The sequence below is a fragment of the Panulirus ornatus genome, chromosome 14, assembly GCF_036320965.1.
Source record: "Panulirus ornatus isolate Po-2019 chromosome 14, ASM3632096v1, whole genome shotgun sequence".
NCBI lineage: Eukaryota > Metazoa > Arthropoda > Malacostraca > Decapoda > Palinuridae > Panulirus > Panulirus ornatus.
Window position 1 is genome coordinate 44,865,592 of NC_092237.1, and position 15,678 is coordinate 44,881,269.

Below are 15,678 nucleotides of genomic sequence, written 5' to 3' on the forward strand. Positions count from 1 at the left end.
ATTGGAGGTGGAAAGATGGAGTGAAAAAGATTTTTTGTGATCGGGGGCTGAACATGCAGGAGGGTGAAAGGAGGGCAAGGAATAGAGTGAATTGGATTGATGTGATATACCGGGGTTGACGTGCTGTCAGTGGATTGAATCAGGGCATGTGAAGCGTCTGGGGTAAACCATGGAAAGCTGTGTAGGTATGTACATTTGCGTGAGTGGATGTATGTATATACATGTGTATGGGGGTGGGTTGGGCCATTTCTTTCGTCTGTTTCCTTGCGCTACCTCGCAAACGCGGGAGACAGCGACAAAGAAAAAAAAAAAAAAAAAATGATTCATGGTGAGGTGCCTGAGGATTGGCAGAATGCGTGCATAGTGCCATTGTACAAAGGCAAAGGGGATAAGAGTGAGTGCTCAAATTACAGAGGTATAAGTTTGTTGAGTATTCCTGGTAAATCATATGGGAGGGTATTGATTGAGAGGGTGAAGTCATGTACAGAGCATCAGACTGGGGAAGAGCAGTGTGGTTTCAGAAGTGGTAGAGGATGTGTGGATCAGGTGTTTGCTTTGAAGAATGTATGTGAGAAATACTTAGAAAAGCAAATGGATTTGTATGTAGCATTTATGGATCTGGAGAAGGCATATGATAGAGTTGATAGAGATGCTCTGTGGAAGGTATTAAGAATATATGGTGTGGGAGGAAAGTTGTTAGAAGCAGTGAAAAGTTTTTATCGAGGATGTAAGGCATGTGTACATGTAGGAAGAGAGGAAAGTGATTGGTTCTCAGTGTATGTAGGTTTGCGGCAGGGGTGTGTGATGTCTCCATGGTTGTTTAATTTGTTTATGGATGGGGTTGTTAGGGAGGTGAATGCAAGAGTTTTGGAAAGAGGGGCAAGTATGAAGTCTGTTGTGGATGAGAGAGCTTGGGAAGTGAGTCAGTTGTTGTTCGCTGATGATACAGCGCTGGTGGCTGATTCATGTGAGAAACTGCAGAAGCTGGTGACTGAGTTTGGTAAAGTGTGTGAAAGAAGAAAGTTAAGAGTAAATGTGAATAAGAGCAAGGTTATTAGGTACAGTAGGGTTGAGGGTCAAGTCAATTGGGAGGTAAGTTGGAATGGAGAAAAACTGGAGGAAGTAAGGTGTTTTAGATATCTGGGAGTGGATCTCGCAGCGGATGGAACCATGGAAGCGGAAGTGAATCATAGGGTGGGGGAGGGGCGAAAATCCTGGGAGCCTTGAAGAATGTGTGGAAGTCGAGAACATTATCTCGGAAAGCAAAAATGGGTATGTTTGAAGGAATAGTGGTACCAACAATGTTGTATGGTTGCGAGGTGTGGGCTATGGATAGAGTTGTGCGCAGGAGGGTGGATGTGCTGGAAATGAGATGTTTGAGGACAATGTGTGGCGTGAGGTGGTTTGATCGAGTAAGTAATGTAAGGGTAAGAGAGATGTGTGGAAATAAAAAGAGCGTGGTTGAGAGAGCAGAAGAGGGTGTTTTGAAATGGTTTGGGCACATGGAGAGAATGAGTGAGGAAAGATTGACCAAGAGGATATGTGTGTCAGAGGTGGAGGGAACGAGAAGTGGGAGACCAAATTGGAGGTGGAAAGATGGAGTGAAAAAGATTTTGTGTGATCGGGGCCTGAACATGCAGGAGGGTGAAAGGAGGGCAAGAAATAGAGTGAATTGGATCAATGTGGTATACCGGGGTTGACGTGCTGTTAGTGGATTGAATCAGGGCATGCGAAGCGTCTGGGGTAAACCATGGAAAGCTGTGTAGGTATGTATATTTGCGTGTGTGGACGTGTATGTATATACATGTGTATGGGGGTGGGTTGGGCCATCTCTTTCGTCTGTTTCCTTGCGCTACCTCGCAAATGCGGGAGACAGCGACAAAGCAAAAAAAAAATAAAAAAATAAATAAATACTGCATACACTTCCTTCTTTTCTTTTCCTCCCTTTCTCCTAAGTTAAAAATAACGGTCTAAAATGCTCTTTATTTCTCATATCCACCTTGTTCTTCACTTTTAAGGAGTTCTCTAATAATTTTAATACACTCAAAATCTTACCACACAGCTTTCAAGCTATGCTATGAAGACTTATTCTTCTATAATTCTAATCATCATTTCAACTCCCTTTACAATACAATTATCACTACCTTCATCAAGTGTATTTTATGATGTGTGTAAGCATAGGTGATTGAAGGTTAATGCAAATAAAGTAATGGTGTTTGAAAGGAAACAAAGTGAAAGTTTAAATTTAGTGAAACCATCTGGAGTGAAATAAGTGTACTAAGTTGTGCTATGGATATGGGGGGAAAAGATGAAAAAGAGAGAATTTAAGTATCTAGGAGCTGTCTTAGGTAAGCATGGTGATATGGAAGGAAAGATAAGGAAGAGAGCAGTTTAGGGTAGAAGAGTCACTGGGTCCTTTAACAGAATACTGATGGGTAGACATGTAAGTATGGAAGTGAAGAGAGGATTAAGGGACAGCATAGTCCTCCAAACCCTGACCTATGCAGTCGAAACATGGACATGGAATGAGTCATAGAGGTCAAGAATCCTGGCTGTGGAAATGAGCTATTTGAGAAGACTATGTGGTGTGACTAGATGGAATGAAGAAAGAAATGAAGGGGTACATAAGAGATGTGGTATGGCAGGGAATGCAAAGGGAATGAATTGTGGAGTGGTAGAATGGGTAAACCAGAATAATTTGAGGTGGTTTGGGCATGAAGAAAGAATGCGAGACTGGGAGTTTACAAGGAGTGTATAGCAGTACAATTAAAAGTATTGGCGTGAGTGGAAGACCACCTGTGACATGGGCAAATAGGGCGGAGGAATACTGGAGGGAGAGAAATAGTGGAAAAATGCATGGAATGGTGTATACAAGGGAGGCATGTAAGGACAGGGATATGTGGAAACTCTTGCAGTGCCCCCCCCCTCCCCCCCAATGGGAGTTACCAGAGGGAATAGGCATCAGAGATATAGATAGATAGATCATCAAGTTACAAGGTATATCATCATTTTTCCATTTTTCTTACATTCTTTCTAACATTCTTTCTAAATCCATTCTTCACTCTACCTATAAACCCAACTGTTCCATTCTTTAGAAGCATTAGTGCTTTTGTCTATTCTTTAAAATATTTCCTCTCCCATATATCTCTTCTGTTAGCTCCATACCTCTAATCCTTACTGTACTTATAGCAATGTCCCTTTTATCTTTAATCAATTTTTGAAAGTACTCTTTCCATATCTTACATAGCATGATTCATACTTAGTCATCCGCAGTCTCCCAAATCTACAATAAACTCTCACTCTTCACAAAAATCTTTCTTCTGCAAACACTTCCAATGGCACCAGTGAGTCTTAAACATCAATGGCAAGTAAACTGTTGTGAAATCAAATGTTTGGTTACATTACTGTATTTTGGGGAGATACTGAACACATCATCCTACTTTCTTGGCAGAAATGATGATGGTGATAAAGGTGATTACAGCAAATTTAAATGTCAGCGTCTAATTTCTTACCAGCATTAATCGCTGCCTGTCGAGCAGCCACCTTATCACCCATCTGTTGCACAACATTTGGTGCTGGTCCAATAAAACGCAAACCATTGTCGATACAAGCTTGTGCAAAATCTGAACGTTCAGAAAGGAAACCATAGCCAGGATGGACAGCATCTACTTCATTTTCCTGGGAATAAAAGAAAACTATAATTATTCCATGCACCATCTCAGAAAAAGATATTACCAAAAAAGGAAATGTCTGATAAGGTAAGTATTCCATATCTAAAATATCTTTAGCAGGATAAAGTTCTACAGCTAAGACTTCGTGTTTGTAATTCAAAAGGCTAATTTCTAACCAAGAAAATGAACTACGGTAAACCTTTGATTTAATGGACTAATAGGGAGGAAGGGGTGTCCGTTAATGCCAAAAGCCTGTTATATCAAATGTAACCTATTTCTGTGCCACATTTAAGTTCACAAGCTTTCTTTTAACTCCTCTATCTCTGTAGGGTTTCAGTGTGTGGTACAATAGTTGGGTGGCAGGCACCCAGCACCGTGGGAATGCTAGCCAGGCAGTTGGAGGCAGGAGTCAAACTGAAACAGAGGTGACATCATCCTTCTCCTGTGAAAGGATACTTCTCTATGACAAACTGAGGATGGACTACCTGCTTTCATTGCACCTCTTATATGGCACAGTGAGGAGGACTCAAACCTACATGGGAAAATCCCAAGTTAATGGAGATGGGGCACATTCAGATGGGGGAACCAATCTAGATAGCAAGGAGAAGGAAGCTTTCTACAAAAAAATGGGGAACCATGGCCTCCATCTCCTTAGCCCACTCCCCTAAGTCCAATGAACGCACTGAAGCAGCAGTAAGGACAGCCAAACAGGTGTTGAAGGGGCAACACAGGTGTTGGAGATAGCCTGAACAACATCAAAGCAACTCAGGATATGCTCCAGCATCTCAACATCCCCTAAGGGAGGCAGATAAGTCACTTGCACATCAAGCAGCAAGAAGTCAGTTGCGAGGTGTCCCGGCACTCCGGCAACATTATCCGATAAACTTGCAATGGAAAACTGCTCTGTGAAACAGGGAGTGGGCCATAGCAGATAACCATGCTTGCCTGAAGGGTGGCCCAGCAGGTGATGCCGCTATGCTGCCTAGCTGTCCAAGTGCACCCCTGCCTATGTGAGGGACGTGCTTCATATGTATGAGACAGGTCAGATGTGGTAGTGGAGGTGAAATTGCATGGACAATATTCAGTGAAGGTGGACAGCAATAGCAGCCTGTCTTAGCGAAACCAACATCACCTATGCCCCTGGGTTTCACCAATCACTGTGGGTCAAGGGTAATACCCACAAGTAGTGGCTTCGTCCCAAGTTGTGGTGACACCCAGTCTCATGTGGCGGTGTCCTCACAGTGTGAGTTACTACCCGCACACCTGAAATTTTATGTTTGTGGTGGCTCCTGTGAAGAATGAACACTCTAACTTATTGTCATTTTTGTTCTGTTCGCATGTAAAGGAACAATACCTTGCCAAGGAGTGATTTGAGTTTATATTTGCCTTATGCCTTGTTGAATCTTAATTTCATGTTTTTTTTGTTTTGTTGTTTTTAGTTTTGTTTATGTTGTAAAAAAGTCACATGTAGTTACCAAAATCTCGTAAGGGAGTGCAGTGTGTGATACAACAGTTGAGCAGTGGGCACCCGCCAGTGTGGTAAGTTGAGAATGCCCTCCAGGCAGTTGGATGCAGGAGTCAGACTAAGATTGAGGTGATGCCACCTCCCTTAGAAAGGATACCTCTTTATAATAAAGTGAGGATGGACTTCCTGCTTTCATTGCACCTCTTACTATCACCTGATGCCATTTTCAATTGTAAGGATTGCAAAATCATTTAATAAATAAAGTCACAATTCTAAATTAACAAAAACACTCTGTATACAGCCAGACAGCATTATAGCTTGAGGCAAACTTAAGACTGAAACAAAATAAGTTTACCCCACCCTACCAAAAACAAGTGCAATAAGAAATGCACATGGTGCAGTTTGACTTTTTATTTTTTCCATTTTCTTAATCATCATTAATCAATGCACTGTTTTATCCCTGGGGATAGGGAAGAAAGAATACTTCCCACGTAATCCCTGCTTGTTGTAGAAGGCGACTAAAGGGGGCAGGAGTAGGAGGCTAGAAACCCCGCTCCTTGTGTCTAAATTTCTAAAAGGGGAAACAGAAGAAAGAGTCAAGCAGGGAGTAGTACTCCCTGCTTGACTCTTTCTTCTGTTTCTCCTCGAAGGCTTAGATTGGGGTGTCAATGTATGTGGGTGTAACCAAGGTGAGAAGAAAGGAGAGATAGGTATTATGTTTGAGGAAAGGAACCTGAATGTTTTGGCTCTGAGTGAAATGAACCTCAAGGGTAAAGGGGAAGAGCGGTTTGGGAGTAAAGTCAGGGATTGGTGAGAGGACAAGAGCAAAGGAAGTGGTAGCATTTCTCCTGAAGCAGTAGTTGGGATAGTACATGATAGAACATAAGAAAGTAAATTCTAGATTGATGCAGGTAAAATTGAAACTGGAGGGAGAGAGATGGGTGATCATTGGTGCCTAGGCACCTGATCATGAGAAGAAAAATCAGGAGAGGCAAGTGTTTTGGGAGCAGCTGAGTGAGCGTGTTAGCAGTTTTGATGCACGAGACCAGGTTATAGTGATGGGTGATTTGAATGAGAAGGTGAGTAATGTGGCAGTTGAGGGTATAATTGGTGCACATGGGGTGTCCAGTATGGCAAATGAAAATGAAGAGCTTGTGGATTCGTGTACTGAAAAAGGACTGGTGATTGGGAATACCTGGTTTAAAAAGAGAGATATACATAAGCATACATATGTAAGTAGGAGAGATGGTCAAATGGCATTATTAGATTAAGTGTTAGTTGATAGATGTGTAAAAGAGAGACTTTTGGATGTAAAAGTTCTAAGAGGGGCAGCTGGAGCATGTCTGATTGCTATCTTGTGGAGGTGAAGGTGAAGATTTGTAGAGGTTTTCAGAAAAGAAGACAGAATGTTGAGGAAAAGAGTGCAGTGAGAGGAAGTGAGCTTGGAAAGGAGACTTGTGTGAGGAAGTACCAAGAGAGGTTGAGCGTAGAATAGAAAAAGGCGAGAGCAAATGACGTGAGGGGAAAGGGAGAGGAATGGGATGTATTTAGGGAAGCAGTGATAGCTCACACAAAAGATGCGTGTGACATGAGAAAGGTGGGAGGTGGGCAGATTAGAAAGGGTAGTGAGTGGTGGTATGAAGTAAGGTTGTTGGGAAAGAGAAGAGAGGGGCATTTGGATGATTTTTGCAGGGGAGTAGTGAAAATGACTGGGATATATATAAAAGAAAGAGGCAGGGGGTCAAGATAAAGGTGCAGGACGTGGAAAAGAGTGCAAATGAGAGTTGGGGTGAGAGAGCATCATTAAAGTTTAGGGAGAATAAAAAGAAGTTTTGGAAGGAGGTAAATAATGTGCGTAAGACAAGATGACAAATGGGAACATCGGTAAAGGGGGAAAATGGGGAGGTAATAACAAATAGTGATGAAGTAAGAAGGAGATGGAGTGAGTATTTTGAAGGTTTGTTGAATGTGTTTGATGATAGAGTGGCATATATATATAGGGTGTTTTGGTCGGGGTGGTGTGCGAAGTGAGAGGGTCAGGGAGAATGGTGTGGTAAACAGAGAAGAGGTAGTGAAAACTTTGCGGAAGATGAAAGCCAGCAAGGCGGGGAGTTTGGATGGTACTGCAGTGGAATGGATAATGGTGAAGTGCCTGAGGACTGGCAGAATGCATGCATATTGCCACTGTACAAAGGCAAAGGGGATAAAGGTGATTGTTCAAATTACAGACTTATAAGTTTCTTGAGTATTCCTGGGAAATTATATGGCAGGGTATTGATTGAGAGGGTAAAGGCATGCACAGAGCATCAGATTGGGGAAGAGCAGTGTGGTTTCAGAAGTGGTAGAGGATGTGTGGATCAGGTGTTTGCTTTCAAGAATGTATGTGAGAAATACTTAGAAAACAGAGGAATTTGTAAGTAGCATTTATGGATTTGGAGAAGGCATATGACAGGGTTGATAGAGAGGCTCTCTGGAAGGTTTTAAGAATACATGGCATGGGAAGTAAGTTGCTGGAAGTAGTGAAAAGTTTTCACCATGGATATACGGCATGTGTACAAGTAGGAAGGGACAAAAGTGATTGGTTCTCAGTGAATGCTGGTTTGTGGCAGGAGTGTGTGATATCTCCATGGCTGTTTAATTAGTTTACGGATGGGGAAGTTGAGGAAGTGAATGCAAGAATTTTGGAGAGGGGGGCTAGTATGCTGTCTGTTCTGGATAAGAGGGCTTGGGAAGTGAGTAAGTTGTTGTTCGCTGATACAGTGCTGGTGGCTGATTTGGGTGAGAAACTGCAGAGGTTGGTGACAGTCTGGTAAAGTGTGTGAACGGAGAAAGTTGAGAGTAAATGTGAATAAGAGCAAAGTTATTAGGTTCAGTTGGGTTGAGGGGCAAGTTTATTGGGAGGTACATTTGAATGTAGGGAATTTAGGGAATCAGTGATGGATTGCGCAAAAGATGCTTGTGGCATGAGAAGAGTGGGAGGTGGGTTGATTAGAAAGGGTAGTGAGTGGTGGGATGAAGAAGTAAGAGTATTAGTGAAAGAGAAGAGAGAGGCATTTGGACGATTTTTGCAGGGAAAAAATGAAATTGAGTGGGAGATGTATAAAAGAAAGAGACAGGAGGTCAAGAGAAAGGTGCAAGAGGTGAAAAAAAGGGCAAATGAGAGTTGGGGTGAGAGAGTATCATTAAATTTTAGGGAGAATAAAAAGATGTTCTGGAAAGAGGTAAATAAAGTGCGTAAGACAAGGGAGCAAATGGGAACTTCAGTGAAGGGGGCAAATGGGGAGGTGATAACAAGTAGTGGTGATGTGAGAAGGAGATGGAGTGAGTATTTTGAAGGTTTGTTGAATGCGTTTGATGATAGAGTGGCAGATATAGGGTGTTTTGGTCGAGGTGGTGTGCAAAGTGAGAGGGTTAGGGAAAATGATTTGGTAAACAGAGAAGAGGTAGTAAAAGCTTTGCGGAAGATGAAAGCCGGCAAGGCAGCAGGTTTGGATGGTATTGCAGTGGAATTTATTAAAAAAGGGGGTGACTGTATTGTTGACTGGTTGGTAAGGTTATTTAATGTATGTATGACTCATGGTGAGGTGCCTGAGGATTGGAGGAATACGTGCATAGTGCCATTGTACAAAGGCAAAGGGGATAAGAGTGAGTGCTCAAATTACAGAGGTATAAGTTTGTTAAGTATTCCTGGTAAATTATATGGGAGGATATTGATTGAGAGGGTGAAGGCATGTACAGAGCATCAGATTGGGGAAGAGCAGTGTGGTTTCAGAAGTGGTAGAGGATGTGTGGATCAGGTGTTTGCTTTGAAGAATGTATGTGAGAAATACTTAGAAAAGCAAATGGATTTGTATGTAGCATTTATGGATCTGGAGAAGGCATATGATAGAGTTGATAGAGATGCTCTGTGGAAGGTATTAAGAATATATGGTGTGGGAGGCAAGTTGTTAGAAGCAGTGAAAAGTTTTTATCGAGGATGTAAGGCATGTGTACGTGTAGGAAGAGAGGAAAGTGATTGGTTCTCAGTGAATGTAGGTTTGCGGCAGGGGTGTGTGATGTCTCCATGGTTGTTTAATTTGTTTATGGATGGAGTTGTTAGGGAGGTAAATGCAAGAGTTTTGGAAAGAGGGGCAAGTATGAAGTCTGTTGGGGATGAGAGAGCTTGGGAAGTGAGTCAGTTGTTGTTCGCTGATGATACAGCGCTGGTGGCTGATTCATGTGAGAAACTGCAGAAGCTGGTGACTGAGTTTGGTAAAGTGTGTGGAAGAAGAAAGTTAAGAGTAAATGTGAATAAGAGCAAGGTTATTAGGTACAGTAGGGTTGAGGGTCAAGTCAATTGGGAGGTGAGTTTGAATGGAGAAAAACTGGAGGAAGTGAAGTGTTTTAGATATCTGGGAGTGGATCTGGCAGCGGATGGAACCATGGAAGCGGAAGTGGATCATAGGGTGGGGGAGGGGGCGAAAATTCTGGGAGCCTTGAAGAATGTGTAGAAGTCGAGAACATTATCTCAGAAAGCAAAAATGGGTATGTTTGAAAGAATAGTGGTTCCAACAATGTTGTATGGTTGCGAGGCGTGCCCTATGGATAGAGTTGTGCGCAGGAGGATGGATGTGCTGGAACTGAGATGTTTGAGGACAATATGTGGTGTGAGGTGGTTTGATCGAGTGAGTAACATAAGGGTAAGAGAGATGTGTGGAAATAAAAAGAGCATGGTTGAGAGAGCAGAAGAGGGTGTTTTGAAGTGGTTTGGGCACATGGAGAGAATGAGTGAGGAAAGATTGACCGAGAGGATATATGTGTCGGAGGTGGAGGGAACGAGGAGAAGAGGGAGACCAAATTGGAGGTGGAAAGATGGAGTGAAAAAGATTTTGTGTGATCGGGGCCTGAACATGCAGGAGGGTGAAAGGAGGGCAAGGAATAGAGTGAATTGGAGCGATGTGGTATACCGGGGTTGACGTGCTGTCAGTGGATTGAATCAAGGCATGTGAAGCGTCTGGGGTAAACCATGGAAAGCTGTGTAGGTATGTATATTTGCGTGTGTGGACGTATGTATATACATGTGTATGGGGGGGGGGGTTGGGCCATTTCTTTTGTCTGTTTCCTTGCGCTACCTCGCAAACGCGGGAGACAGCGACAAAGTATAATAAAATAAAATAATATATATATATATATATATATGGTGAGGTGCCTGAGGATTGGCGGAATGCGTGCATAGTGCCATTGTACAAAGGCAAAGGGGATAAGAGTGAGTGCTCAAATTACAGAGGTATAAGTTTGTTGAGTATTCCTGGTAAATTATATGGGAGGGTATTGATTGAGAGGGTGAAGGCAGGTACAGAGCATCAGATTGGGGAAGAGCAGTGTGGTTTCAGAAGTGGTAGAGGATGTGTGGATCAGGTGTTTGCTTTGAAGAGTGCATGTGAGAAATACTTAGAAAAGCAAATGGATTTGTATGTAGCATTTATGGATCTGGAGAAGGCATATGATAGAGTTGATAGAGATGCTCTGTGGAAGGTATTAAGAATATATGGTGTGGGAGGCAAGTTGTTAGAAGCAGTGAAAAGTTTTTATCGAGGATGTAAGGCATGTGTACGTGTAGGAAGAGAGGAAAGTGATTGGTTCTCAGTGAATGTAGGTTTGCGGCAGGGGTGTGTGATGTCTCCATGGTGGTTTAATTTGTTTATGGATGGGGTTGTTAGGGAGGTAAATGCAAGAGTCTTGGAAAGAGGGGCAAGTATGAAGTCTGTTGGGGATGAGAGAGCTTGGGAAGTGAGTCAGTTGTTGTTCGCTGATGATACAGCGCTGGTGGCGGATTCATGTGAGAAACTGCAGAAGCTGGTGACGGAGTTTGGTAAAGTGTGTGGAAGAAGAAAGTTAAGAGTAAATGTGAATAAGAGCAAGGTTATTAGGTACAGTAGGGTTGAGGGTCAAGTCAATTGGGAGGTGAATTTGAATGGAGAAAAACTGGAGGAAGTGAAGTGTTTTAGATATCTGGGAGTGGATCTGTCAGCGGATGGAACCATGGAAGCGGAAGTGGATCATAGGGTGGGGGAGGGGGCGAAAATTTTGGGAGCCTTGAAAAATGTGTGGAAGTCGAGAACATTATCTCGGAAAGCAAAAATGGGTATGTTTGAAAGAATAGTGGTTCCAACAATGTTGTATGGTTGCGAGGCGTGCCCTATGGATAGAGTTGTGCGCAGGAGGATGGATGTGCTGGAACTGAGATGTTTGAGGACAATATGTGGTGTGAGGTGGTTTGATCGAGTGAGTAACATAAGGGTAAGAGAGATGTGTGGAAATAAAAAGAGCGTGGTTGAGAGAGCAGAAGAGGGTGTTTTGAAGTTGTTTGGGCACATGGAGAGAATGAGTGAGGAAAGATTGACCAAGAGGATATATGTGTCGGAGGTGGAGGGAACGAGGAGAAGAGGGAGACCAAATTGGAGGTGGAAAGATGGAGTGAAAAGGATTTTGTGTGATCGGGGCCTGAACATGCAGGAGGGTGAAAGGAGGGCAAGGAATAGAGTGAATTGGAGCGATGTGGTATACAGGGGTTGACGTGCTGTCAGTGGATTGAATCAAGGCATGTGAAGCGTCCGGGGTGGGCCATGGAAAGCTGTGTAGGTATGTATATTTGCGTGTGTGGACGTGTGTATGTACATGTGTATGGGGTGGGTTGGGCCATTTCTTTCGTCTGTTTCCTTGCGCTACCTCGCAACCGCGGGAGACAGCGACGAGGTATAAAAAAAAAAAAAAAAATATATATATATATATATATATATATATATATATATACATATATCTTTTCTTTCTTCTTTCAAACTATTCGCCATTTCCCGCATTAGCGAGGTAGCGTTAAGAACAGAGGACTGGGCCTTTGAGGGAATACCCTCATCTGGCCCAATTCTCTGTTCCTTCTTTTGGAAAAAAAAAAAACATATATATATATATATATATATATATATATATATATATATATATATATATATTATCCCTGGGGATAGGGGATTAAGAAAACTTCCCACGTATTCCCTGCGTGTCGTAGAAGGCGACTAAAAGGGGAGGGAGCGGGGGGCTGGAAATCCTCCCCTCTCGTTTTTTTTTTAATTTTCCAAAAGAAGGAACAGAGGGGGCCAGGTGAGGATATTCCAAAAAAGGCCCAGTCCTCTGTTCTTAACGCTACCTCGCTAACGCGGGAAATGGCGAATAGTTTGAAAAAAAAAAAAAAATATATATATATATATATATATATATATATATATATATATATACATATCTATATATTTTTTTTTTTGCTTTGTCGCTGTCTCCCGCGTTTGCGAGGTAGCACAAGGGATGGGGTTGTTAGGGAGGTGAATACATATTATTTTATTTATCATTTTTGCTTTGTCGATGTCTCCCGCGCCTGCAAGGTAGCGCAAGGAAACAGACAAGAGAAATGGCCCAACCCACCTCCACACACAAGCACACACACACACGTCCACACATGCAAACATACACACCCACACATCCCAACGTACACACATATATACACACATAGACACACACATGCACACAATTCACACTGTCTGCCCCTACTCACCCCCATCGCCACCCCGCCACACATGGAATAACATCCACCTCCCCCCTCATGTGCGCAAGGCATCGCCAAGAAAAGACAACAAAGGCCCCATTCGTTCACACTCAGTCTCTAGCTGTCATGCAATAATGCCCAAAACCACAGGTCCCTTTCCACATCCAGGCCCCACACAACTTTCCATGGTTTACCCCAAACGCTTCACATGCCCTGATTCAATCCACTGACAGCACGTCGACCTCGGTATACCACATCGATCCAATTCACTCTATTCCTTGCCCGCCTTTCACCCTCCTGCATGTTCAGGCCCCGATCACTCAAAATCTTTTTCACTCCATCTTTCTAACTCCAATTTGGTCTCCCTCTTCTCCTCGTTCCCTCCACCTCCGACATATATCCTCTTGGTCAATCTTTCCTCACTCATTCTCTCCATGTGCCCAAACCATTTCAAAACACCCTCTTCTGCTCTCTCAACCACGCTCTTTTTATTTCCACACATCTCTCTTACCCTTACATTACTTACTTGATCAAACCACCTCACACCAAATACTGTCCTCAAACATCTCATTTCCAGCAAATCCACCCTCCTCCGCACAACTATATCCATAGCCCACACCTCGCAACCATACAACATTGTTGGTACCACTATTCCTTCAAACATACCCATTTTTGCTTTCTAAGATAATGTTCTCGACTTCTACACATTCTTCCAAGGCTCCCAGAATTTTCGCCCCTCCCCCACCCTATGATTTACTTCCGCTTCCATGGTTCCATCCGCTGCCAAATCCACTCCCAGATATCTAAAACACTTCACTTCCTCCAGTTTTTCTCCATTCAAACTTATCTCCCAACTGACTTGACCCTCAACCCTACTGTACCTAATAATCTTGCTCTTATTCACATTTACTCTCAACTTTCTTCTTTCACACACTTTACCAAACTCAGTCACCAGCTTCTGCAGTTTCTCACATGAATCAGCCACCAGTGCTGTATCATCAGCCAACAACAACTGACTCACTTCCCAAGCTCTTTCATCTACAACAGACTGCATACTTGCCCCTCTTTCCAAAACCCTTGCATTTACCTCCCTAACAACCCCATCCATAAACAAATTAAACAACCATGGAGACATCACACACCCCTGCTGCAAACCTACATTCACTGAGAACCAATCACTTTCCTCTCTTCCTACACGTACACATGCCTTACATCCTTGATAAAAACTTTTCACTGCTTCTAACAACTTGCCTCCAACACCATATATTCTTAATACCTTACACAGAGCATCTCTATCAACTCTGTCATATGCCTTCTCCAGATCATAAATGCTACATACAAATCCATTTGCTTTTCTAAGTATTTCTCACGTACATTCTTCAAAGCAAACACCTGATCCACACATCCTCTACCACTTCTGAAACCACACTGCTCTTCCCCAATCTGATGCTCTGTACATGCCTTCACCCTCTCAATCAATACCCTCCCATATATACCAGGAATACTCAACCAACTTATACCTCTGTAATTTGAGCACTCAACTTTGTCCCCTTTGCCTTTGTACAATGGCACTATGCAAGCATTCCGCCAATCCTCAGCCACCTCACCATGAATCATACATACATTACATAACCTTACCAACCAGTCAATAATACAGCCACCCCCTTTTTTAATAAATTCCACTGCAATGACATCCAAACCTGCTGCCTTGCCGACTTTCATCTTCCGCAAAGCTTTACTACCTCTTCTCTGTTTACCAAATCATCCTCACTAACCCTCTCACTTTGCACACCACCTCGACCAAAACACCCTATACCTGCCACTCTAACATCAAACACATTCAACAAACCTTCAAAATACTCACTCCATCTCCTTCTCACATCACCACTACTTGTTATCACCTCCCCATTAGCCCCCTTCACTGAAGTTCCCATTTGTTCCCTTGTCTTACGCACTTTATTTACCTCCTTCCGAAACACCTTTTTATTCTCCCTAAAATTTAATGATACTCTCTCACCCCAACTCTCATTTGCCCTCTTTTTCACCTCTTGCACCTTTCTCTTGACCTCCTGCCTCTTTCTTTTATACATCTCCCACTCATTTCCATTATTTCCCTGCAAAAATCGTCCAAATGCCTCTCTCTTCTCTTTCACTAATAATCTTACTTCTTCATCCCACCACTCACTACCCTTTCTAATCTGCCCACCTCCCACGCTTCTCATGCCACAAGCATCTTTTGCGCAAGCCATCACTGATTCCCTAAATACATCCCATTCCTCCCCCACTCCCCTTACCTCCTTTGTTCTCACCTTTTTCCATTCTGTACTCAGTCTCTCCTGGTACTTCCTCACACAAGTGTCCTTCCCAAGCTCACTTACTCTCACTACTCTCTTCACCCCAACATTCTCTCTTCTTTTCTGAAAACCTCTACAAATCTTCACCTTCGCCTCCACAAGATAATGATTAGACATCCCTCCAGTTGCACCTCTCAGCACATTAACATCCAAAAGTCTCTCTTTCGTGCGCCTATCAATTAACATGTAATCCAATGGTGCTCTCTGGCCATCTCTCCTACTTACATACGTATACTTATGTATATCTCTCTTTTTAAACCAGGTATTCCCAATCTCCAATCTTTTTTCAGCACATAAATCTACATGCTCTTAACCATTTCCATTTACAACACTGAACACCCCATGTATACCAATAATTCCCTCAACTGCCACATTACTCACCTTTGCATTCAAATCACCCATCACTATAACCCGGTCTCGTGCATCAAAACCACTAACACACTCATTCAGCTGCTCCCAAAACACTTGCCTCTCATGATCTTTCTTCTCATTCCCAGGTGCATACGCACCAATAATCACCCATCTCTCTCCATCCACTTTCAGTTTTACCCATATCAATCTAGAGTTTACTTTCTTACACTCTATCACATACTCCCACCACTCCTGTTTCACGAGTAG

The 15,678-nt window shown here is 42.8% G+C and overlaps 1 protein-coding gene across 3 annotated transcripts in view; it reads right to left on the reverse strand.

Moving 5' to 3' along the window:
• The window catches only part of PCB (Pyruvate carboxylase), a 437,613-nt gene that overhangs the window by 273,523 nt on the left and 148,412 nt on the right, over nt 1–15,678 (reverse strand). For all 3 annotated transcript variants that reach the window (XM_071669755.1, XM_071669754.1, XM_071669756.1), the window contains exon 5: nt 3,513–3,678. In XM_071669755.1, the coding sequence (XP_071525856.1) occupies nt 3,513–3,678 (166 nt within the window). The remainder of the gene's footprint in view (nt 1–3,512; nt 3,679–15,678) is intronic.